The following is a 27,130-nucleotide window of genomic DNA, read 5'->3' on the forward strand; positions in this document are numbered from 1 at the left end:
TTTCACGTAGTCCTGTAAAGCAGCTCAAAGATAGTGATGAAAGATGGCCTCAAACCCACATTTTTTTACCCACAAGATTCCAACTTTAAACTTTCTTCAACTGAAAGGTATCACGGGCTCCTCCAACAACAGACAAAGGCCAGTTCCAAATGCTGTACTTCCTTTCCTCACAGGCAATATGCAAAAGCTGTTTGCCCTCGAAAACAGTTTTCTCAAGGGAAAGTAAAAAAAAAAAAAAAAAAAAAAAAACCAACAATTTTTTCCTCCTTAGGGCTACTGTGGTATTTTGCTGCTCCAACCAAGTACGTACAAGAATTGATCTTGGTTTTGCTGAGATGTGGCTTTGTAGAGTCAGAACTGCATTTCCATCTCAAGTGCACAAGAGAGCTGTCACATCTCAGATCTCTGCTCTGTAAACACAACTGCAGCTACCTCACAAGGCTGCCCGTGGAACAGGAGGCCTCCTGATTCACTGCACTGCATAGCTCAAGCTAACCGTTCTGCCATGAGACATCCAAAGACTGAAGGCTGGCTGTGTAACACCTGTGTTTACAGCTGCCCCTTGATTCCTAATTTGTACATCCACGTGCCAATCTGAGCATCCAAATATTGGATTTGTGTAATAAACCCTGCCTGCAAGGAAAATAAGGCCAAAGGAGGCCTCTGTAGGTTGACTTTAAAGGAACAAATGAACTATATACCCTTAAACATCTAAGCTATTAGACTCTCACCTGACAAGTTGTCCATCGTATCTCTGGTGCATAAAGACAAGTAACTTAAATTAAGCTACCTTGGTGGTTAGGTACCTGAGTTTGCAAATTGGGTCTCCTAGGGCTTTTTCCTATTTCATTCTCCATTCACTGAAAAGCGAGGCAACAACACATACCCACTTCACACAGGCTTTGGGCTGATGAAACAGATAGGGTTCACAAAGGAAACAAGATGCAAAAATTGCAGGCTAAGTACTAAGTCCTTTAGTATTATTAATAATCACCTCACTATTGTGTCTAAGATAATCACGCAGGTATCAGGATATAATACCTCAGTGGTTATGGTAACGATGTAAAGTTATTATTCCTTCCACTTTGTAATTATCTCATTTCACCATTGAACAAAGGATACGTAAAACTGGGGAGATAATACACAATGCTATGCAGCAGGGTCACCATCAGCAGTGGAATACTCTGCTAGGTACTGACGTGCCCTTCGTTGCAGCAATATGCCTGCACCTTGCAATCATACGTGCATCCTGCGCTCTCCATTATGACAAGGTTGATAAGAGGTCTTAGTTTTATTTCACTGACAGGCAACTGAGGCAGAGATCAGGCTAAGGGGTCTGCATCTCTACTATGTTGTTTCCAAAGAGTACAATGATTTCACAATCTAGATCCCTCGCAAGAGAGCAGACAAAATTCAAAATCAGCGATCAAAAAAAGATGGGAAGATAAAAAAAGACTAGAGCAGAATCAACACCGGACAGATGACTGCAGACTATAAATGTTGTCACAGTGTAAACTGAGCACGGGAATTATTCAGTCACAGAAGATGGTGCTAGGAAAAGCAATGATCTGCAGCAAAAGAAACGGTAGTTTAGGTTAAGTATCAGGATGAGAGTCAGTTGTAAGAAGCAGATGGGAAGTGGAATCATCTCCCTAGGGAAGCAATAGAAACAGCTTTTCAGGATGTTTAAAGAACAGGTTAGGCATGCTGCTTAAGACTGCTGCTATCATATTCATCTGCTTTTTTGATGCTAGCTAAAGCCCACATGCAGCACTGTAGCACAATAAAAGCCTGGAGGAAAGAAAAAGTCACCATCACATTTACTTCTGCAAAGCAAGATGACCGCTATAAACTCACAGTGGAAAAGTGTCCATTTTCTCTCCAGAGCACAGAAGAGCTCTTAATCAGGCTGGCCTGTCTCAGGAGAAGGACGTGAGCAGCTAACAAGGAGAGCAGACAGAAAACGGGCACAAATCTGGACTTCAGCAGCCCTGAACCAGACACACACATCTCACTGCTGGCACTACACACAAAGTAGGAAGGACAAGTCAATATTAATGAGATGATTCCAGGTGAATCTTACACCATACTAAAGCTGTCTAAACAAGGACTTTCACACCCCCAAGTACCACAGTGCTGTCTGAGCTGGGTGCAGGGAGAGAAGATCCAGGAAGTCTGAAGAAAAAGGCAAAGGACGCCCTGCCCTCTCCTTGTGAGCAATTTATTGCAGTGCAGAACTGAAATGTGCCCTAGGGAACTTTTCTTTATGGTGAATTTGCAGCATTGGGAGCAGTAACATTCTACTTCCTTCCCCATTTTGGGATGCAGGGCCGCCCTACCTTAACACAAAGCTCATCCTTGCCATGGATTCAGAGACCCAAACTGACACCAAACATGTTAGTCTGCTACCCTGGCTCACTAAGAAAAGGAAACTAAGGAAAGGAGGAGGAGACGCTGCAACCACTCTCTCTAGATCTTCTCTTCCCACTTCCCTCTGCTGATAAAGAGAGGCCTGGCTGGCAGTCCTGCTGCAGGCAGAGACCTAACAAGGCTGTGCTCCATCAGGTTATAGCAGGAGGCACAAGACATGTCTCAGACACCACGGTAACTCTTGGCACCCAGTAATCTTGCTGAGAACTGACATACAGAACCCCAGTATTCCTCAGTACTGGTGTCTCTCATTGCCAGCAGATGGGGCGAGCCTTTCTCTAATCAGTCAACTTACAAAGTGGGCACAAAGCACTAAAAGGAACAGGGCACTCCTGCTTACACACTGAAGAAGCAGGGACAGTGTCTGTTCCCATCATCTCAATTGCACACCCTCATGAAGAAGGAAAAAAAAAAAGGACAGAGAAAAGCTGATACCCATTGCTCAGAGAGATTCACGAGGCTGGTACACAGCAATTTACCCATGCTTGCCAGGACTACTTTGCTATTTCTCTATCATATCTATAAGAAACAGATCTCTTGGGTTGAACAGTCAAAGACTGATTCATAGCTGCTGCAGATAAGAGAGAATCTTCAAGACGTTTAAAGGTCCAACAAGCAAGAAAGCAAATACTTCTTGCTTTGGGTGGAAACTCGCCTTTTCACAAGTTCCCCCGAATGCAAAGTCCAAGGATCCTTTTTCTAGAAAGATCATAATCTTACAGCATCTTTAAATCAAAGAGGGTTTCTCATTGATAAAGTGCTCTGTAGAAGCTCGGTCACACTAAGCTTTTTCTATACCAAGATAATTCTGAGCATGAAAAAGATGATCGTTTTGTGCAGCTTACACTTGACGCAGTAGGGCTCTGAAGGTGAAAGCGACCCAGCACTTCAGGGCTCAGGTTCAGATTTAGTGAAGCATGGGATACAAGTTGACTCTGCATAGATTAAGCTTCAAAGAAGAATGCCTTGGAGATACGAGGCCTTACACAGCCAACTCCTACCCTTGTACACATTTTGATCTGCTTAACTCCCGATGTTGCACATACAAACTACATGGAAAGCAGAATACTTGAGATTTTAGAAACTACAACACAGAGTGAAAGCCTGGAAGGTACTGGAGGCACTGATGAGAAAGCAGAGCTGCTTTGGTATTGTGCACATACTAACAGCAGATTAGAAGCTGGGATCTGATACGAAAAATCAAATGATTTGGGGAAGTGATTAATTCCACTGAGTTCAACTAAATCAGTGTAAGAAAAACTGAGACAAAGAGCTGCTCTGCCAGATGAAAGAGAGCTTTAAAATGCCCACTGGCTCATCACAGCTGAGGAAAGATGCCATTTGCTAACCTACTTGCAGAACTTGTGTGCAAAATCTTGTCTCCTCCCCTTCACATACTTTCTTCATTTTTCAGGTAGTGTCCTACTTGCTCACATTAAATTCTTCTCCCCTCATTCATGATATACTTGAGTCAGTCCAGCTCTGCGTGTAATGAGACCTTCAGGTCCCAAGACTCTTCTAATTACGATGTTCTCATCATTAAAAGCATGGTTACAGAGTAGACATCGACTTCAGCCAAGTCCTTTGAGAGCGGAGTTGTTAAAAGTGGTACAAGTCTCTCAGAGATGAAAAAAGCAATTTACAACATAGACTCGTTATTATTCTTAATCATCATCTTTGCCACTCTCCCAATAATTCTCCCTGGCTTTTGACAGGCAGTGCTTCACGCACAGCGTCGCGTTTTTCAGCTGTGTGCCAGTTCATCCAATTTTTCAGCTGGACTGAGGCACTCACAGGTGAGATGACTGAGATGACTCTCCCAGACATGCATTGGGAGAGGTGTTTTGTCAGAATTAAGAATTGGGTCCCTTCTGCCTCTCAGCAGTCAGTCGCATGCACAAACATCACTGCTCCATTTTCCTAAGAAAAGGGTCTGCTGACAAGAACCATGCAATTGCAGGCTAGTAGGACACCTTTTGGGGCTGGTAGGATGCTTTGCATGGTAACACAAGGAACCAAGAAAAAAGCCCTTATGGAAAAGAAAAGTAGAGTTGCAAAGCCAGAAACGTAGAAAGAGTTACTAAATTTCCTTTCCACGTACAAGGGGAATTTACCTTTCTAATAAGACGTGTTGTGCACTGTACATACTTTGCTGAGATGTGCTTTTGGGAGTTTTTGCCTAAGCCTTTCTTTTCAAAACAAATGCTTCACTGCTTTTCTTTTGCAAATAATGTGATACCATTAGTTCAGTGCTATTAAAGAGCTGGGTAGTAACAAAGTGCAGCAGCAATACAGAAAGAAGAGAGGGAAGAAGAAACAAATACTTGTAAAAAGCAGAAAAAGGAAAAAATAATTTTCTAGAAAGTAAAGAGGTGGCTTGGAAGCAAATTTTAAAATGCATCGTGAGGAAAAGCTTTTGTGACAGGAAAAAATAATGATGCGACTGCCCAGTTTTTAGGAAGAAATAAACAGCAGAACTGCTGTCATATATGAATAGCACATACATACTCCCACAGTAAGGGAATGTGATTGAGGTTGCCAAGACAAAGACAGGAAAATAGTAAAGTTCTAGAATTACGGATGCCTGAGAAGGCTTCATTTGGCCTGTCTGCACGTATGCATGACCAGACAGTCTTTTAATTACATAAATCATGTAACAGGTGTCCCACAGGGATTCCCACTTAATGAGAACCTAACTCTGCTTTTTGTTTCCTCCTCAGCAAGTGATCCTGTCCCTCATTTACTACGTCCTACCCAAGCCCTGTTCTGAAAACTAACACACCAATGTTTTCTATAGGCTTTTCTAGATTGCTCATCAGTGCAGCCTTGGCTTTTTTCATAATATCCAAGTGTCTCTGTTTAAAGTAGTGTCATGTGGAGAAGGTTGACTTGGCTCTTTTAGACACAAGGAATTCACCTCAAAACCTAACTGATAATTTTACACACCCTCTCAGCAAAGCCTGGCTTTTCAGTATGAAGGAGCATCAGGCTGTACGCCGCATCTTTTGAAGTGCTGAGACCCACACCTAGGTGCACTGAACATCACATCTGTCTGTCAGAACAATCGTTTTCCTTAAAAGTTTCACTTTGCTTATCAGTCGCCTACAGAAGCATTTGTCTCACCTATCTTGTATGTGTCTTCGTTTAGTTGTGCAGTTCTAGAGATGACAGAGGATATGAGCATGTCTCAGGGTAACACAGCAGGTGCTTTTTGACTTCCATCAGGCTTTGTCTGGATGTCTTCCTCTTTAGAACAGCAAACGTTAGGCAAGATAAAGCCAACGCCAGCTAGCTGGTCACACAGTCTGCAGGAAGGAGCTGCCAGCTTTTGCTCCAGCTCCCTACAGCCTGCCCTTAGATTCATGTCCTGAAAACCAGCTTGGGCATCTCTCCAGTACCACCTCTGTTGTGGAACCTCAGAGCCAATCCTAGAAACAGCATCTGAAACTCCTGTAAGAACTGTCAGGCTCAAGCCAGCTCTTAGTGCAATTCTCTGCAGGAATCTCTCCCCAGGCATTATCCTACTGCTGTCCTGAAGGCATCATTATGTTGCTGAAACCAAAGAAGCTGTGCGTGGGAGGAAAATATAGACACAAAGTTCATCAGAACTGCATATGTCAGTAACAGGTAAATAACTGCAAGATAAGTCCTTAATTATTTAGGGTTAACAGCAGTAAGTACTACAGATGTGAAGTAATACTCTGCTAACCAGTCGTCCTAGAAACACGTAATAAGATACAATTCTGTACAAGATCATGATACCCAGAAAGACTTAAAAAGAAAAGGAAATAATATTAAACAGCACAAACCAAATAATCCAACAAAGGCAAAAACAAAACAGAAAACAACCACCAAAACAATCTTTTTTTTTTTTTTTTTTTAAGCTAATGGTAGTTTCATTTCAAACCTCTATGAGATGCTTCTGCTAATTTATGTTAACAATTCCTTACTTTTTCACCTTTCCTGTCCTACCGTATGAAAACCCTGCACTAAGAACAGAAAAAATGGACTAACTGGCAGCAGTGATGAGGAGGTGGAACTGATTAAGTAGTGACACAAAGTGCTTTCAAAATCACAGATCAAGCTAGCTCAGAGAAAAAAGATAAAAAATGTCTTCAATTCCTCTCCTTCTTGCATATATTGCCTTCTACTTAGAGTGAGCAGCTTAATACATTCTTGAGAAGAAAAATGGTGGCTTTTTTTTTTTTTCTTTTTCTTAATTAATAGCACTCCTGTTTAAAGAGGAAATGGATACCTAACATAAAAAAATGAAATTTGTCTTGCACTTGTGAAATCATGTGCCAGATTCTCAGGTAGTGCCAAATAACACTACTTGCCATGCTTCGGAGATACAATTTGAAACTACATTAACTAAGGAGCTGAACTAAAGAGCTTTCCTTTTATAACTACCAAAACACATTCAGATTCACCTCAATTCAAGCATAAATGCACCAGATTAAAACTGGATTGAAGTCTTGTATTGCAAAATTGTTTTCAATCTTTTCTGTCTATAATTCAACTACATGATAGACTGTTTTTTTTTTTTTTTTTTTCTGGTCAGAAATAACAAAATGTACAAACTTGATGAAGTTCACACAGTTTTGCTCTAGTCTTCAAGGCCTATCTACAAGGTTCTGATGTGCAATTTGTTAAATCACAAAAGCACTTGCATAGAACACCGATAGGAAACAGTTGAAATCCCTTGGGAATGTCTATCCATCTTCTCCATGAACAAGGTTCACAACTGTGGGCATAAAGCCAACCCAGCTACATGTCTGGGACAGAAGGACACATTAATTTCCATGCCCAAATAGGTTGGGTGTACATTTGGGGGCAATATTGCAGGTTTTTAACTCTTCATCTGGGAGTGCTATTCTAGAAATTGTCTTGGAGAGCAACGTGAGAGCGCTTGGCTGTTTCTCTTGAGCCTCTACTCAAAACAGTTGTAGCTGACTGCTTACAGTGATCACACTCCCTTAAAGCTGCAATGTGATTTCAGCTGAACACAGCTATGCCAGTTAGGGAAGGAGCTCTGGTGGGACCCATATGCATCAGCTGCTTAAACGCCTTCTGAAAGACCCATATTTAAACTGTGTTTCATCTTGATGCAAAAAGCAGAAACATCAGCCATGTCCTCTTTACACAGGAAGAATGAATAACTGCTATCAGTAGCTGTATCTAGGTAATAACAATCTGTATTCATACTGTCAAAACCATCTTCAACCTCAATATTCACGTTCTGCCATGTGAGTTCTTCTACATCATGATTCCTTTCTTAATTCAATTGCGGATTATCTTCATTGTGTTCTCTTTTTTACTAAACTTCAAGTTGAAACTAGCGTTATGGTCAGGTGTGTGAAAATCACAAGGCACACTGTTCCACAGACATCTTTCCCTTCTGACTTCCAGATCAAATCCTCCCAGCTGACACCTCTCTTTCAGGCAATACTCTTTCAGCCTAGCCCCATGCTTGCACTCACGCTCGTGCTTTCTGTCTGAAGTATGTTTGCAACAGTGCAACCTCCTGTGTACCTGGAGAAATTTACTAGCTTATCCTTTATGATTCTTGGAAATATAATGGAAACTCAGTACCCTAATGCTCATAAAACAGAAAATTCCACTGAGGTGAGGCTGACTCTTAGAATAAATGTGTATAAATAGTCAGAAAGCTCCGTGATGACATTTTCACACGCAGAGTTTCTGTCTGCAGCCTCACTTCTACCACCATGTTTCAGTAGTCACACGTTTGCTAACACCTCAAAAAAGTTCATCTGTAATCCTGTCACTTCTAACCAGTCCAATTATCTCTGCTCATTCAACAGTGAAAAACACAGTCTCCTATAAATGGTCTGGACATAGAAGTTGAACATCCTAGTAGATAAAAATCACAGCAAGTTAAGATCTTACTCAGGAGATCTACACAACCGAGTGAAGCGGGCAGAACACAGCCCTTTGGTGTAGCATACAGAGATTAGAAACACCTCCAATCCTGATCATCAGGGCTATCAACATGACTACTAACACATAGTTACGTGACCGTTATTTCTTTTAAATCTATCAAAAAAACTGCATCAAGCAGGCAGAGGAAGCCCCATCTCCCCCACACCTTTATGAATTAGAACTTTACAGGGGAAATAACTGAACAAAAAATGCAATCAGAAGGATCTTGAAAGATCAGCAAGTATAAGCTCCACCAGCATACGGCATTTAATAGATGAAGAAATTGGTATGAACTGCAAAGCAGGCTTCGGAAAGCACAAATTTATTTTTCTGATCTGTGGAATTTCACAGCCACTTTGGGGTCTAGTGTCAGAACAATCTGCCAGCAAAGTCTGGATACACCCAAGGAGACATTCAAAGGGAAATGTGATAGCATCAGCAGAGAAGCTCAGTTACACAAAAGGAGAGGTGTGGCTGAACCACAACTTTTCTGATTCGCATCAAGGCTTTTCCAAAGCTCAGAGCTGTGCTATCTGAAGAGGACGGTGCAGCCCCGGAGCCACCAGAAACACAGTTATTTTCACAACCCGCTTCACTTTAGCAGCGGTGAGAAAGGAACCAACAAGAGGGAAAAAAAGCCGAGGCGGGCTCACCGGAGTGGGTCCTGAGGTGTCCGGTGAGGGCGTCCCTCCGTCGGCAGGCGTAGCTGCAGAAGGGACATTTGAACGGTTTCTCCCCAGAGTGCAACTTGATGTGCCTCAGCAGGTTCCCCTTCTGGGTAAAAGAAGCTCCACATTGATTGCAGTGGAAGGGACGTTCACCTGAAAGGGAAAATGGAAGGGAGAGTGCAGTCAAGAAACACCAGAAGGTGCCCTCTGTCCCACTCTTTGTGGTGCTATCATCTCACATAGGTCTGCTCGCACTGACTATTTCTGCTGCTCTGTGGGTGAAGCCCCTAAATGGGGCTCTTCCCCTTATGCAGCATCGGCTTGAGCTCATCATCGCTGCCTGATTTTCCTGAAGTTCCCAATCTCAGAGGTTTTGTCTTCAGTAAATGATGAGCTCTGCTCAAAATTTAGATCCATAACTGGAGTCTGCGGTATTGATCTCTACAGTTTTGCACATATTTTTAGTATTGGTCCAATCCACATAACTATTTGAAGTTGAACACAAGGACTGGACTTGGACAAATATTACAATCTTTGTTTTAAACTACACCTTTTGCTTACACTACAGCTTAATTAAAGTCCCCTTTAAAAGGCTGCTTTCCATTGCTGCAGTGGTATAAAGTCAATCAATGCAAGTGACAATCAGCTCCACAACCTCTGTGAAGTAGCAAAGACTAAGAAAGTCTCACAACCTTAAATTGAGAAATGGGCAGATTTGTGTAAAACTAATGGAAAAGATTTGTTTGATGCAATAAATAATTTTAACAGAAACTCTACTCCTTACTCAATCCACCCCACAAGCATTCACATACACACACACAAATTATGTTGATGCTAATCATTGATACTCGCCCTTGGTAGTGGGACTGTATAAATCAATATACTCCTGTTTTTTATTTTTTTATACTTAATGAGGAAAAGAAATCTGACAAACTGGCATAGGTTTTCTGAAGCATTATAAGGACCATAATCTAGATCAACATTTGTTGAGGACACTCGGTTCTGTGCTGGTGTTTCTGGGCACACAGTCAGCTATAAGCACCTACTTACATCCTGCTGGGCAGACTGAGGCAGTAGGGCACAAAAACACACTTGGCGCTTTTGCCATTCATCCAAGCACTTTATTACAGCTAGACTTGAAATGATGAATGGACTTCACTATTTCGTGGCTCCCCAGCTCTACAAGGTCTGGAACATCAGATTTCAGATGTAAGCACTTTCTTTCCTTCTTTTTAGCATAGCTCTTATCATGGAGCCTCAGTCAGATCCTGATGGGACTCCAGAGTTTGAATTCATTGGCATGAGGCACAGTTCTTGTGAAAAAGAAATATACTCAGTGATCTTCTGCATCTCCCCAACTTCTTTTTTCAATTGCTTTAAAATGGTTGCTCCCCAGCTATACATAAATGTTTTTATCATAATAGTTTACGCGTCTGGTGTAAACACCAACATCTGTCTTCTGATTCAAATGGAAAGAGGGAGGGAGAGAGCTCTCCCAGGTGTCCTCTAGCAGTTCATGCTTTGGTGGTTTAAATCACTGCCCATGCCATGGTCCTCTAAGGAGGGCAGCAGAAGGTAGGTGTGCCACATATGTACCACGTCTCTGCAACTTCATTTTGAATGCTGAAGATACATTTGAAACCACTGCAGATGCACTGAAGAAGATATTAAGCTCGCTGCCATCTTGCCAAAAACATTGTGGACTAATAATAAAGAAAAACCAAGCCATGAAGCTCTTCTTCCAAATACACCAAATGCAAGCTCACTGCAACCGATAGAGAGTTTGTGGCTTCTCCATTAAACTCCCACAATACATTTGAAGGATCTGGTTAGCCATTATCTTCTTTTTTATCATTTCAAGATGTCCTAACAGAGATACGTAAAGAGAATAAAGTCAACAAATCCTATATGTGTGTACACACATATAGGAATCCTATATGTGTGTACACACATATAGGATTTGTTGACTTTATATATATATATATATATATATATATATATATATATATATATACGCGTGTGTGTGTGGTTTTTTTTTCTGTTTTGCTTTCAGTGTCTGAGAAAACAGGCCAAACTCCCTCCTCTGACACATTTCTCAGTATTCAGGAATAACAGCTTCAGTTTCAGGATGACAACATTAAAGAAAGCAGCAGGATTCTCACCAAGTTTCAGGTCTGTTCTTTTATTCCCGCTGGTTTTTTAGCTATGCACTTTGTGTGTTTTACCCAACTTTTCTTTGATATTCTTGGAGGCCACATGTGAGCAGGTATTATTCCCCAGTAAACAGGCCGCTGAGGACACGTTCGAAGCCTTCAGTCAGGAATTCAAGTAATCACTGTACTTCAGCTCAGTGGCAAAGACGACATGCTTCACAAAGTCACCAATAGCCTGTTCCTTTCTTGCCACGTACAGAATCTGCTACAAGAGCACATTTTACTTTCAACAGACTACTTTAATCCAGAAGGAATTCATCTTTTCCTACTAGTTTTAATGCTGAGTAACTACTTTGATCTGTTTCTTATAGTTTTGTCCAATCACGTATTTCCTGCTTCTTGATTAAACTGCAGGCTTTTGGGATGACAATTAATTTTAGTCACGTTCATGCTATTGAGTAGCAGCTTTTAAATCTAGTACAATTAATCTGAGGCACAAACATGCAATAGAAAGCTGCCCCCCAAAAAAGTAGAAACTAAGTAATAAGATTTTTCTGTTTTTCTATAAACTCTGCTATTTGATGCCCACTTGAGACAGTAGCAAACCAACCTCTTCTTTATCACTTCAGTGCCTTGAGAAGACTGCTCTCCCTGTTATTTCTCCCGCTGTCTTCTGCTAGTAGGTTTTGGACAACAGTAATGCTGAAGTACTACTAACAATGAAGTAACATCCCTGACATCCTTATTCACTTCCCTTATGCTTCTATGAAAAGTAGTTCTTTGGAGCTATGATTAATTTCATTTATGAACAATTAACCATCCACTAATAATAACTATGCTGTATTCTAAGATTCAGCTAATAGTAACTGAAGTGTATCCTTTGTAAAGAATTATCACACCAGATCTAGGTAGATTTACAATCCCAGCATCAGACAATAGAAATCTGGTCTCTACACCGTGCTGGTTTGCACAGCCAGAGCACTTGGGAGCGAGTGCAGCTCCCATTCTGCAGCCCCATGAGCCCACAGGTGCTGCACGATACATGGGATAACCTGTCTGACACTGGCTTGGGCTGCTCTACTTCACTCCTGAAGAGTCTTTACCTAAATACATTCCCTCTCTACATGGCAGTTCCTGTGTTTAAAATATTCTCATGTCTTTTGGGGTGAGCGCAGCACAGACACATAGAAACCAGAGACCACTGCAATAGATTAGATGGGAGGCAATGGACAATTATAAGCAGGGTGTGTGTTTCACCATTTAAAGCTATGCATTTGCCTTCTGATTCTATTAACTTGTGCTGATTTATTAAAATAGGAATTCATAAAAAGGACAGGTACTGAAATGTGTGACTACATGAGCTTTTAGCTTTTTAATACTGGAAACTGTGTGACTGCAAATACTTCTTATGTACTGCTAAATATTACATCTTTTCTCTCTTTTAAAGCCAAAGCAGGGCAAAAAAGCCTTCCAACCTTAGCAACTAAAAAAAGACTCGGTGGAGAGAGGGAGAAAACAGCAAACCAAACAAAAAAGATGTTTCTCTTCAGCTCCAGATTTAAGACCTTAAGTCAGAGCCCTGTTCTGCAGCATGGAGAATTTAATTATCTAAAGCTACTTCAGGAGTGGACAGGGCAAGGTGAGCCAGAGCTGCCAAGTATTACCTTTCTAAAGGCTTAAGAACAGCTTGTGTCAGGGAACAGCACTGATAATTAAGAAAAAAAAACACAACCCCCAGCCCCAACAAAACAAAAACACCCAAAGCCTGAGGTTTTGTTTCTTAGATCATTTTATACCTATATAAACTATTGATTAACAAGTGTAATTTCAAGTATTTACTCTAAATTACAGTAAAACACTGCAGACGCACCAGAGTTCGTTGGTTAAAACGCATCCATTATAGCTATCTCTTCTCCATGAAAAAGAACACTGAAATATGACTTCTCTTTAGTTACACTAGTGTCTAAAGCACACAACATAACTTGCTGTTGTGTAAACAAATACCGAGCTGGAAAGCCACGTGGACCAACAGAGTTGGGTTTGTTAACACGATGTGGTCCTTTCACGAGTATCTTTAATATACAGCACCTCACTGGACCCTTCAGAGCAAAAGCTATGAGTGCTTTCTAGCTGACACAGCCCGAAACCAGCCAAAATAGCTGATTAACTGCTATAAACAGCAGGAATACTTTACCACATATATGCCAATTGTTATTTCAAAGAGCAAACCGACTCCATTTTCTACTTAATTGGACGCTTCCCTGTACAACAATTCTCCTTTACCGCCTCAGCACGGAAGTGCTGCGCAGGAGTTTCGCTATGAGTTGGCCTTCTCTGAATTCTGTACCCCTGCAAAATACATCAGTGACATTTTCTGTATCAAAACAGAAATGTAAGCAGGGACAGAGCGTGTCCAAAGCTGTTCTAACACTTTTAATGAGACTGTCACAAGTGGCTGTCAAAATAAACGTGAATAAATAAGTATCTCTCCTAAGACAGCAAAATCCAACTCCTTCCACTTGGAATCAATTGCTTTCCGCTGTGTTTTCTACAGCTTAAAACCTTTAAATGTAAAATTTGGGAAAGGGGACCCCCCACCCCCCATTTCCCTAGATCTGGTGTTGGTTTTAATGCCCTGTGCCCACAGACCTCCTGACCAAACGCACTTCATAAGCCTGGTCTGAAAGCTTCTGTCCCTTTAAAAGCAGAAGGAGCAGCTCACAAACTAACACACTTCTTGGTAAAAGCAAGGCCTGCTTACTTTCAGAGCACCATTCAAGTCCCTTCCTCTGAGTGCTTTAATTCCTTTTTTTTTTTTTTTCTTTAAAAAAAGCACAGGTTTTAAAGCCTCTTCAGAATGCTAGAGAAAGCCAGGAAAGAGTCTTTATAAACATAAAATCCAGGTCCAATGGGACTACATTTAGCATCTGTTCTGGTTAAATATATATCAAAGACCTCAGCCATTCCTATTTGGCACATATTTTTGATACACAAAGGATAACTTTGGTTCTTCTAAAACAGGATTATTATTACTTTAACTACTTACTGTCAAATCACTACGCTCCTGCTGCCAGCGAGAAAGTCATTCTTCATACTGACAGTACTGATTTGCACCCTTCGACAGTAGGCTTTTTGTTACCACTCGGGTGAGAAGAAACACTTTTACAACCGCTCTGATCCTGCTCCGTCCCAGATGAAATCTTAGCAGCGCTGCTAACACACTGGCAGGCAATGAGATGCAACATGCCTTCATCCCAATGAAATACAGAGCACCAGACTTGGCTCCAGTCCCACGTCTGTTATTCTGGGGACTACCATGTTTATATACTTACTGTTCTATTCACCGCTCAACAAGCTGCACCTCACTTGCCATCCGTGATTTTACTGTGCTTTGTTTTTGTGTTGGTTTTTTTTTTGTTGTTGTTGTTAAGAAAAACCCTCTTCCAAGTTAAAACAGTAGTGGCAAATCTCTATGGAAAAACTTCTGGGAAATTCTGGGTGATTTCCAAGTGTCCTCTATACACAAATTTATGACCATATTCTGAAAAGTGAAAAATTCTTTCTGTGAACAGGCCAAAACCAAATGCGTTTAGCAAGTACTGCAAGTCAGACATATCCTTATGCAGAAAGCCATTTCAAAAATTTCAAACATCTACGGGCTTCTTCCTTACGCTTAAGTACAAAATGACACTTTCAGAGAAGTCAGATGATTCATTTAGGAACTTAAGTAGAAAATATCACTCTCTGAAATTTGGCCCTATGACTTTTGATTCGTTGCCAGATGATTCTTATTCCAAGAGGTAGCCTGCAGTAGGCTACAAATAACAAATTAAAGCCAATTAAACTCTTGTACTAGAAGAATTAGGCAGTTCAAGGGAGTTAATTGTTGTGTGTTAATATGACCATTTGTTTAGATTTGTTCCTCGTTAGCTGCTTTAGGCAGAGAAGTCTTTTATACGGAGCAGCATGACTAGGATTTCCTCATCCAGTAGTAGTGCCCCAAAAACCTCAACTCTGCCCTCCCCAAAATAATAAATTCATAGTTCCAATGCTGCAGATGCTCAGTTACAAGGCCACGCTTGTGACAGCAGAACTGAAGGTTTTCCTCACTGGTGCTTACCTTATCTCAATTTACTGACTTGATGGTACTGCAATGCACATGGAGAGCGGGGAAAGATCTGAAACCCTTCTGTGGCTAGCACTCCAAAAAGGCTGAAAACAACACAGCAGCGGTCCCAGCTGAAGGGTGGCATGAGCTCTGTGCTGCTGCATTGCTCCCCAAAGCTGCGGCTTGAGGTCTGGCTGTGTCAGCACAAACTCTTTACCTCTGGGTGTCTAACCCTCCCAGATCTTAAAGCAATGAAGACTACTCCAATCCTGTCTTAGAAATATGTAGTGCTTCCAAACCCAATAGCGGACTGGAAAAGCACTGGAAGTTACTGTGGGGAAAAATCACTATTCACAGCGCAAGTGAGAGGTGTGGAGCTCACTGAGCATGGCCACTGCACGGCTGTAGCAGTAAATAGTTTCTGCTTCGCACAAAATGAGGGCTGAGGACATTTTAATTCAGGCCCGCTAGCAGAAAATCTGAAGAGGTGAGAAATCGTCGGCATCCCTTTTCATTAGCTCAGACAAATTGGATTGTTGACCTCATCTTCTTCCTCTCCCCTTTCCTCAGCGTCCCCAAGCACAGCCCCTGGCATATCCAGTGGCAATGTTATGTGACTCGTTACCTCCAGCAGCAACAAAAAACTCTGATAAAGATGCTGCAACCTGGGGCACTTGGTGTGGGAACATGAGATTCTGACCAAAAGAAGATAGAGAAGGAGGAAAATAAATCAAACCTATGCTGACACATGCTATTTTTTGGACATAAGCATGTGGCATGTGAGGAAGGGATCAGGGCTAGCCAGCTCACTAAAGTACAGAGTGCAACAACTATTAATTCTCATATCGAACATTTCTTTTCTGTCAGTGATGACAAATAAATAGAAAGGCCTTTCTCGTGATGGCTGTGCAGATTGCACAAACGTTTCACCTAAATTACCAGCATTTCAGAGAAACACTGTGTTCTGTGGCGTCGAACAAGCAGTTCTGCTATGGAGGGGCCAGGGAGCAGACTGTCACTTGTCCTTTATGCAAGTGCAAAGGAGAAATGGAAAATCTGTAACTCTTAACTAGGCAGGGAGTGGCCATAAGCACGAGAGAAAATGGATGCTTTCGATGAGGATGAGAGCTGGGACACCCAACTGTAACGCTCTGTCCTTACCCACAGGAGAGGATATTCTCCCCATCCCTAGACATGTTTGGCTGAACTGCTCCTCCAGAGCAGAGGAATAATGCCCGCAGGAAACTGTGTCCCTTTATGAGCACAAAACAGCCAAAGCCATATGGCACAGCTTCTCACAAAGCTTCAGTTCCAAAGCGTAAGGAAAGCCACAGTTTTGTCCCTGCATACAGGCAAATTACAACCTCTGCCATGACCGCAGCACTGAGTGGTTTACACAGAACGCTGTCAGGTTTTTGGGAAGGGAAAAGGACTTCAGTTTTTGCCAGTGCAAACAACTGGCCAGACCATGCTTTGGCTGTGTGCTGATAAAGAGGAACGTAAGGCAGGATCCAGCTCCCAAGGCACACACAGGTTGTCTTTAGAGGTAAGGACTTACATGCCAGTCGCGTTACCTGATGAAGAACATCATCCATTTCCACTTACTAGGCACAACCTCCCTTCCCTCCACCATCCTCCCTTGGGCTGTAAAACCAGACTACCCACAGGCCAGGGTTCATTCCAGAGCTGGGGCCAGCCCATTCAGCCCAACTGCTGAGGAAGTGGCAATATATTTTCAAGTACTGCACTTTAGGAGAGAGATACCAGTATGTTAAAAATACTCCTTAAAATCAAGGATGTGGAAATCCAAGCAAATTTCTCCTTCTGTTGTGGACAGTGAAGTAGCAGCATGTATTAAAAAACAAACAAACAAAGCAGGGGAAAAAAAATCCCCCGCAAAATTTGCCAACTGCTGTACCGAGAGTAGAGCACCAGGCTGCACTTCTACATGCTTAAGATGTCTGTACAGTTCAAGGCAGCACATTCTTCTGCTCAGATGGGAGAAGAGACATAGCTCAACACAGAGCCACCACTACCCAGAAGGCAAAAGCTACTAGCCATGTAACTCCTACCTATAAACGCACGTGCAGTGGTTGTCACCCATACACAGACCTACGCAGATTTTGTCCTATTTGTTTTGAATTCACATTTTCTTTAAAACAAAAAGGCAGCTTTGTCTGTATTTAAAAGATGAGCTAGCTAACATAGACTATTTAATTAAGCACCTAAATCTAAAATTAGCAGGTCTAATTTAACTGTTCAAGTTCAAATACGTGGACTCTGATGCACCTACAATACATATGCTCAGATAGATGCAAGTGCCAGTGAAAACTTTTCAGCTGAAAGCTGGAGACTCAGTCTGTTGCATTCTCTGCTCTCTTTCCCTTTTCTAGTAATAGCATGTCAAATTGTTAATCAAGATTTCATTCCTTCAGCTAATGCGTTTCCCCTGTCGTAATAGCTGTCTAAAATCATGACTGCATCATAAACGATACTGCAATGCTTTGCATTATACATTTAAGTTATTATCAATACAGCTTATATACAGGGCATTAACTATGTAATATATATTTGTTATTCCTCTGTACAGAAATTCTATTGATTTCTTTCCCATCAAGTGCACACTACTTGACTGCAAACTACCAGGTTTACAGGGGGATTATACCAAGTCTTTTCTTATTCTGCCTTAAAACTCCACTTTCTCTTTTTATATCCTGTCAGATATCTCAGTTACAATGGGAGCTTCTTACCCCACTAAATAATAGCAGAGAGAGATTTAAAAAAAAAAACCAACAAGATATGTTTAATTTTTTCAAAAAAAGTATGAATAAACACCCCCTGAGGCTCCACAGAAACCTGTACTTACCCTCAGTAAGATTTAAGAATATGCCTTAAGCCAAAAATATATACCATAGCAGTTCAGGTGCTACACGTCTTAAATCTCACAGAACTTGAACGTGTGCTTAAGAGCTTTTCTGAATCAATGGCTCTGTGTGACAGATTCCATAAGACTCCACAATATTGTCTTCTGGCACCACCCCCACTTTATTTTTCTGATGGAGGTAACTGTCCTTCCTCCCTGAGCAAGTTAAGGATCAGCCTCTGCGTACCTCCATTTACCAGATTTGTCCAGACTCTCTCAAAACTTGTTTTGAACTCGTGGCCCCTTCTTTCTTTTATGGCAAAGGTTTTGTCTACCTCTTGAATTCTCAAATCCTTAAGGCTAGTAAGCCGTTTTGGTCCCCACCAAGTAGTAGCACTAACAGTAATAGACATAAATTAGAAAACGTAATGATTGAAAGATGCCACAAAAAAATGGCATCGACGTTGTTAGGACAAGGACTAGTCCATAAGAACAGTTCAGGTGAGATTTCTACGATGAAGCTGTCCCATGATGAGCAGCAAGCCCATCTGAGCACCAGGATAAGCATCTGAGCACAAGGTAATGCCTGCCTGCCGTGGCTTTGCACAGTCACCCAGCATCACACCCAGCCTCTTGTGAAGGTGTGGGACACCCGAGCTGCTGGCCTTGTCTACCTACAAACAGCTCCGAAGGAAAGCCCTGAGACTCACCTTAAAGTATAAAAATCTCGCACATGCACACACACGATCACATACACACGCCCTCCATGTTCTCCCTAGTCAAGGTCAGTAGAAAGATTGATTTTAAGACTTCTGTCACATTTTTAAGAACCAAAAACTAGAAATGAACACCAAGGAAGCACCACGCTTGCCAGAAACACGGAATCACCAGAGTCCGGGGAGCAGAGGGAGAACTGAAACAGCAAAGCCCGCTTTTCCCCTCCCCACTCTCCTGCTACCCCGTGAATGAAAAGGGAAGAGAGAACAGTTGTCAGGTAATATCAACATCAGATGCCACAGGCAGTCATCAGATTTTCTTTCAGCTGCTTACCAGTGTGGCTCCTTTTATGTACCATTAGCACATTGGGCCCAATGCAAACCATGCCACAGACGTCACATTTCAGTTTACCATTCGGAAGCCGGATTCCTCCCTCGCTCGATAGCTCCTGAATCTTTCTGTTATCCGTCATCTCGTTATTCTCAGCGAGGGGCTCTTCCAGGCTGCTTCCTTCATCGAGAACCCTGACCTCATCTTCCTGACAGAAGGTCTTCCTGTCAGATTCCTCATCACTTTGCATTTCTACCTTCACTGAATTTGCTGAAATAAAAAAATAAACAAACAAACAACAACAAACAAACAAACAAAAAACATTAAAATGTGTATTTTCTAGGTTCCCAAAAGCTAGTATAAGCTGCTACTATTACCAACATTAAAGCACAGGTTAGAGGCTCAAAGCAACACAAGTGCCTCACGGTAGTGACAGCAGCACCAGTTACAACTGAATTTCAGTTCAAGACAATTTTCTATTTCTAATTTAGAGCTTAGAAACTAAGGTGTGGAGCGATCCAGAGACCTATCAAAAGCTGCAGAGATGTACCATGCTTAAAAACTCCCACTTCTCCACTCGAAGCACAGGAGCTCCCTTCCTTTCAAGGGACCAAAGTCATGAGTACAATACACCGTTACACATCTACTTCCCCCCTGCTCTGAGTTTGGGAAGGGCAGCAAAACTTTTCTACTGGCAGGACACTGCACCACCAGAGCTCACACAAATGAGCTCACTTCATAGGCAGGACTGCTCAAAATGCAGGGACTTGATGAAGCAGAGCTCCTGTTAGTAAGCTCCAAACCAGCCTGCCTGCACGGGCATGTCTCCCGATGAGGGGATGTCAGCTCTGGAGGAGCCTCGAGTGCTTTTGTGCCACCATATCCTGATTCATGCAAATGGGATACTGCCAAGGCAAACAGTGAGACCTACGCTGCTGGTTTAGTTAGATCTGTAAAATAAGCACACTTAGAGATGTTTCTTATCTGCCTGGCTAGACCAACGGGCCCCACCACCGATTTCTTTAATTCTCAGGTCACAGGACAAATCTGTAAGTAAAGCTGCTTGTGGGTTCAGCAAATCTTTGAAGGAAAGGAACACATCAAGCTTTTTCACACAAGGGTCTTAGCGCAGGGGTGTTTTAATCACCAGACACCCACGTTCCAGCGGCTGGTGGAAACTGCTACAAGGCCTTTCCCAGAGTCACGCTCTCCGACCGCACTGTCAGCCAGAAGGCAAGCCCACATGCCAGTTTCCACAAGACCTGATCCTGCTGAGGGGTTTAAAAAGGAGGTGATTCAGCCTTCGTATCTCAGCAGTCTTTGACCCCTGCACTAAGGCCATTAGCACGAGTGCCGATGGCAGCAAAGGATCTGAGTGCAGGCGCATGGCCTGGGCCTGGCTGTGCCTCTGGAGCCCTGCTGGAGACTTGCGCTCCAGATCTGACGAGAGAACAAGAGAACCAGAAATAACTGGGTCTTGCTTGCTGCCAGTCAGCACGTTTTCCAAGGGCTGCCCTGGCAATATCAGAAGAACTAACCCCCTGACTTCCTTCTTCATCCTTTCTCTCCTTCCCCCAAATTTATGGTCAGAGAAAACAGACGGTTCAGAGACCAGTGTTGATGTTGCAATTCTAAGCCATGACCGTCACCGCCAGACAAAAGCATAATGAATGGGAAAAGGCACCAGAAACCAAACGATAAGATGCTGCTTTTTAACCGTAAAATTGTTGAAATGCATCTTCTACTATTCATCGAGGCACTAATGGAAGCTCAGGAATGGAAGCACTATCACAGCAAAGCCCGTCCCGAACAAGGACGGACAGACCGTAGCAGACTGCCACCAGCACAGGCACTGTCATCGCAAAATTCTGCATCTACAAAATATTTCAGCGCTTCATTTATAGAAGAGAATTGATATTTTGTTGCCACAGAGATGTATTTATTGTTAAAAAAAGAAACAACGGCACAGACAGAGAGCTTGGCTGCAACTCGGCTCCTGCCTGCGCCCTGGGTGTGAAATGGTGACTGCCGCCTCACCTTGTGCCTATGGTGCACAGAGATGCTCAGGTCCTCCTCCCACCTTCTGAGCAAAGCATGTGCTTGTGATATAGGGGCAACCCGACTTGAGAGTTGGGGAACAGCAGTTCCCTCTGGTAAGAACAGCCTTTTGGGGCATTCAGCAAGTCTGAAAACGAAGCTCAAATAAACAGCTTGCTGTCTTCAGGAGCAGGATTTAATACTCCCGGCCACACAAGTAGCTCTGGCAGAGCCAGGAGTGGTACTGGCAGCTCCTGACCCAAAATCCTGCATTGCTGCCACAATACCATACATTCCCTTTGCACGGTAAGACATAAAGTAACCGAAAAAACCCTCATATCAATTGTGCATATTTGTATGTACTCACAAGGGAAAGAGACAACGTCGTATCTTATCTGTCTTCTTGCATTAATTTCACAGATTTCTCTGTCCGTATCTGACATGGAATCACTAGACAGCACCAAGACATCATCACTACTTGCCATGGAAGTCTGCGGACCTCTGGCTGCTCACTCCTATGAAAGCAAGGTTTTAAGAGCTTACAAAACTGGAAGATCACTTTCTTTATATTGCCCTAGGGTTTCTGTCTGCTGAATGCTGGGTTTCATCCTTCCAAAACACACAGAGCTCCCAAACTCCTGCAAACGGAGCTCACAAAGCCCATATGATTTAGGCTGCATTTCTTGATGTATCCCAGGTATTTCATAAAGGGCAGTAAACAGCCTGCATGACTTAATTTCCCTCACCCTTACACACATGCACAGTGTTGTATTTGCCATTCTCAAAAGCCCTGGGTAGCTCCTGTTACTGTATAAAGGTTTCCTTTGGCTAAGACTAACCGCAGGTCCCCAAGGAGGGGAACTCCAGTGCAGCAGGATCTCCTCAGCAGTTTGCAAGGGCTTTGCTAACCAGGTCATCTTTGCTACCTTACATCACACTGGTGCACGGCTGTATACAAACGGGTGCTTAAATTGCATACAGTTTATTTTCTGTTCTCAGCCAGCCTTTGAAACTACGTTCATTTTATAAGACTGCCTTTGTTTTCACCTACAGCCACAAACTCAGAAAGCATAATGAACCCTGCTACAAAGGGAGAAGAAATATTTGAGGGATGTTTATGGCTAAGCTGCATCTTACACCATCTCCACGTCAAACCTCACCCCAGGTTCCCTTGCCTTTCTTGTTCACACACTCGCTAAAAGTGGCAAGCTTTCTCATTCCTTGCCAAAACAAAGCATAAATAAGCAAATGGAAACATTTTTTTCTTTTTCTCTTTTTTTTTTTCCCTTTAAGTTTTTGGCACTTTTCCTAAAAATCACAGCAAACGAGATCGTAGAGATAAACTCTAATCCATCTTGCTGCAGTAACTTCGAGTCAAATCTTCTGCCTCTAGCTAATACAAATTCCCTCCACTTTGTCCCAGTTGAAGATGACATCTCATCTTCATCAAAAAGAGACAAGCAGCCCCAAAAGCTTCTGCCTGTGGACAAGAAGCTAGTGGCATATCTCCAGCAGACCACACAGCATCAACCAAGAGAACCTGAATCACACTTTACCCTGAGCGGTCAAATTGAAAACAATTATTGCTAATGTCCGTTAAGTGCTAATTAAACTGCAATTCCCTGTTAAACAATATTTTGGCAACTCTTCAGTACCCAAATATTTTTCGTCACCCACAAATTACTGTAGCTGCACACCAGAAGTTGGAGGATCCACTTCAAAAATGGTTCTTAGTGTTTCATCCTCTGTCATAGAAATCTGCTTCACACAGAAGTAAGATCTAGGAGAAACAAGTCAAACCAAAGCCACTTTCTCGTCTCGCTGAAAGATCTGATGGCCAGGCAGGCAGTAAGGCACAGCTCTGAACATCTTTTCTTAAGCAAACAAGCTCAAGTACAACTCCCCTAGAGAACAAAAGTCCTACTACCCAACACAACAGGGAGCATGCAGCAGGGCTATGCCTCTCGTCTCCTCCACTGTCTGCTGTCCCACGTCATTGCTTATTTTGGTCTGTGGCCTCGAGAAGCAGGCTGGCCGCTGTCACCAAGGGACTGTGGTCTCCTGCTGGAGGTTAGCCACCAGCCTCTTCCTGCTGCCCCCGGAGCAGCAGAAAAAGCATGCCTGACCCTTGCATTCTCCCCAGCTCCTCTCCTCTCACCAGCAGGAAACAAAGCTCTGGCCCGGGTTCAGATCCTCAGCCTTGTGGAGGCAAAATTCAGATCTGCCACCCCCGAAGAGCCTTGGGGCGGCTCTGTGGGCGAAGGCAATGAAGCATGTTCACAGACACAAGGTGTTCCCCGACCACGCTCGTGGGACAGAGAAGGGCAGATGCTGCATTAGCTCTCCCAGGGCCTGTAACAGATTCACTGCCCAGAACACTATTTACAGCCTAGATAACAGGCCTGTCTTCATGCCTGAATACAAAGAAATAGAGAAATTGCTGCTTTTCTGTGGAAATGAGACTCAGTTCCAATGCTGCAGCACAGTAACTGGCAGCTACAGCAAGACCTTCCGCACACCACCTTGTCAATGGTCAGTGACACCGACTGTTCCAATGCCCATCTTCTTCTAGGCAGTGATTAATGACACTGCTAATTGGCAGCATGTGACAAGCAGAAAATGACTCAACTTCTGGCCCATTTTGAACCTGGCTACCTAGTTCTTAACTGGAGTGCTTGGATGTGGAATCCCTTCTTTATACTATTAGAAGCACCCAAACAGCGAGTAAAATACACTTTGTTTTAAGAGCTGGGATGGCAAACCTGCAAGTGTTTTGGAAAATGAAAATTAAGCAGCGCAGGGTGGAGGGAGGCAGGAGAACTCTTCTGCCCTGACAGATTTTTAAGTTGAAGGGAAGGGATGCCAAAACCTGAAAACAATGAGCACTGACTCTTGTTTGCTCTAGGAGCACTCTGGTAGCGAAAAGGGTCCTTAAAGAAGGTGTTTACACCACTCCAGGAACGTAGTGAGACTTCAATGCATGTTTAAACATACTCTCCTCCTGGAACTGTATAAAAGGGTCTCAGTGGATAGAAAACTTGATCGTTGAGTTTCTTGCTGCTATTTGAATTTGGCTCCTCATTAATGAAGCTTTTCAGGTCAATTTTGTTTTAATGGTGAGCTATTAGATGCACAAATGCACAGACCTCCCTTTCTAAGAAGATACACGTACAAGGGGAGCGAATAGTCATGCAGCAGCAGAACCAAATGAGGAATCCACTCTTTTGCAACCTCATTGCCAGTGCAAAACAGCATCCGGGAATCAGGCAAACAGGGCAATATGAAAAAGCAAATGGGAAATACGATGAAGTTGTATGAGGAAGACAGAAAGCCAGGCCTGCTTGAGGCACTGGCAGCACAGTATCTCCTTTGGGGTAGGTAATGAAGATGTCCAGGAGAAAGAAAAACATTTAAGTAACACCTGTGGGCAATGCTGCCCTAACAACACATAATGGAAACAGTTTCACTTTGGGGTTAGGAAGGTGAATTCCAAGGGAATTCAGTTTCGTTTGCTCAGTAGACTGCAGGTTTCTGGAGGCTAAGACAGAACTGAAGCTGTATCTGGATGGAACAAATGTGGGTGAATGTCACCTGCAAAGAAAGGGGAATTACCAGAGACAAGCGACAATAGCCTGATCAGGGAGGACATCCCCGATGCAAGGTGTCAAATTCATTTGCCACCAGCTGCCAAAGATTCAGCTTCAAGCATTAATCTTAGATGGTGACACCATGTTTTCACATTGACTTCAGCATTTGTGAGCATTCACAACAGTGAAGTTGAGCAAAATAGCTTATAACTAATAGAAAGGAGGAGGAAGGAAAGGCAAGATTTAAAAGGGCTGTGCCGAGTCTTCTTCTGCACGCTACAAATGGCAGTCTTCAAGAATGCCACATGGTGTTGGTTAATACTCCAGAAATTCAGTGAGAACTCACCAGCTTATTTAAGTACCCTTTGAAATTTTTTAGTTTTCACATCAAAGAATCTTTGCTCCATCCAGCTACCCCTGAAACCAATTTCAACTCTCAAAAAAAAAAAAGCACCAAAAAAAAAAAAAAAAAAAAAAAAACGGTATTATTTCATATCTTCTGGAGGTGTCGCGTGCAGTAAGTGTAGGCTAACAGGTCTGCTACACCCAAGTTTAGTTTAAATTAAGACGTGTCTGCATCACTAAGCCGAGCTTCAGCCAGGTTTTAGCTAACAAAAGCTATGGTTGACTCGTTCTGCTCCCCACCCCTTGCACTGCTAATCCTTTCTATTAGGACCAGTGCTCATGAAACTGGGTGGTTAACTGCTCAGGCTGGAAACTAGCCCTGCTGAGGAAATCAACACGCTTCAGGTGGATCAGACTTATTTTTGCCACTGTGAGAGCTACAGAAAGAAGGAAGGGCTGTGGGAGAACAGGGATACCCCCACCTGAACTCAGATCAGCTTCGGCTGATGGGGAGCAGCACCCCTGATGTCACCATGTGCTTTCTGTAGCCGTGCTTTTAAGATGCCAGGCAGCTCCTCTGAGTCCAGCTGTCTGCTGCCAGGCACAAGCAATGAGGGCTGCGGTAGCAAAACCTGCAGAGCCACTTGTGTGCTGAAATGGCTACACATGCTTATACAAATACTTCAGCTGGGAAGACCACACTGCATCCCAACAAATGCAGTGAAAGGACCTGAAATTTCTATCACAGAACTAAATTCTGATCATTTTGATGATTTTTGAGTCCCATTCAGGTGAGAACACTGCTGAAGAGTAAAGGCTGAGAGACTGAATAAGGAGCATCTTCGTTTAAGGAAGGATGGCAGCATCTGGACCACAATTTGCCCCAGATAACCAGCACTTAGGCATAACTCTTTTCTCCCCAGAAGCCACCCATGCTGCATATCTCTACCTGGCAAAAGAACTCCTAACTGGAGATAGACGATTGCTCGGTGTTGCAAGATTCCTCTCCAGAAGAACCTCAGGCCAAATTTCACCCACAAATGCACTTATGCAACTTGCACTTACATGAGCGAGAGTCATGTATTCATATCCCAGGGTAGCAAAAGCACTTGTGATGACCCATCCACCCCCTCCTTTTTTCCTCTCTGCTTCCAAAGTAACTATGGTGCAACAAATATTATGCCTAACATAATACAGGGCCTGTGCTGACTGTCTTCGGGAGCAAGTAAGAGCCTCTTGATCTCCACACCCTTCCACACTGATATGCAGTGTCAGAATTGACCCTCATGTGAGAGAAGCAGGACACAGCAGTGCTCAGCTACTAGCTGCTGTGTCTTCCGATGATGCCCAAACCAAGTCAGCTCTTAGGCTTGGAGCCACAGATCATGTTTCCCTAAGGCCAAATTGTTGGATGTCTGTTTGTTCTGCTCCTTTTGGGCTTGTTTTTATGGGGGAAGAGGCAGCAGAAGTTCTCCTTTTCCTTATGTTGTACAAAACATGTTTTCTGGTCAAACGTCGCTTAGCAAACTTACTGCAGAACTTGGTCAGCCTGTGTGCTCTCCTGCCACATCCATAGATGACTGCAGCTTCCCGTCTTAGTCTCACTGCCTTTATACTTGTTACAGGCAGCCAGGGGATGCCTTGGGGGGGCTGTGGTGTGCAGCAAGTGTTTTCCTGGGCCCCACTGTATCGTAAGCTCTCTCTTCGCAGCTACGGTGACCTGCAGCAGGCAGGGTTTGGTGATGTGGGTGGTCTTCCCAGCCCCTTCTCTTACTCATCTAAATAAAGCAATTCTCTTACAGTCAGCACTGTGCACTACATACGCTAAGTCAGTCTCCTCTCTCGTTACCGCTCTGTTTTACTTCAGTAGAATTATTTCTGAAGTACACTGGAACATGGAAATAGGAACGAAAATAAGATCGGGCTCAGCCCCTTTGCAAAATACTGTCTCT

The 27,130-nt window shown here is 43.0% G+C and overlaps 1 protein-coding gene across 5 annotated transcripts in view; it reads right to left on the minus strand.

Annotated features, from left to right (window-relative positions):
• Positions 1–27,130, minus strand: part of IKZF2 (IKAROS family zinc finger 2) — a gene marked incomplete at both ends in the record, with an annotated part of 101,220 nt that overhangs the window by 25,830 nt on the left and 48,260 nt on the right. For 3 of the 5 annotated variants that reach the window (XM_079539379.1, XM_079539383.1, XM_079539381.1), the window contains 2 exons: positions 9,024–9,191; positions 19,213–19,479. In XM_079539379.1, coding sequence (XP_079395505.1) covers positions 9,024–9,191; positions 19,213–19,479 — 435 coding nt within the window. The remainder of the gene's footprint in view (positions 1–9,023; positions 9,192–19,212; positions 19,480–27,130) is intronic. The other 2 variants (XM_079539382.1, XM_079539380.1) reach the window with 1 other exon arrangement.

This window comes from Tetrao urogallus, assembly GCF_951394365.1.
Source record: "Tetrao urogallus genome assembly, chromosome: 8".
NCBI lineage: Eukaryota > Metazoa > Chordata > Aves > Galliformes > Phasianidae > Tetrao > Tetrao urogallus.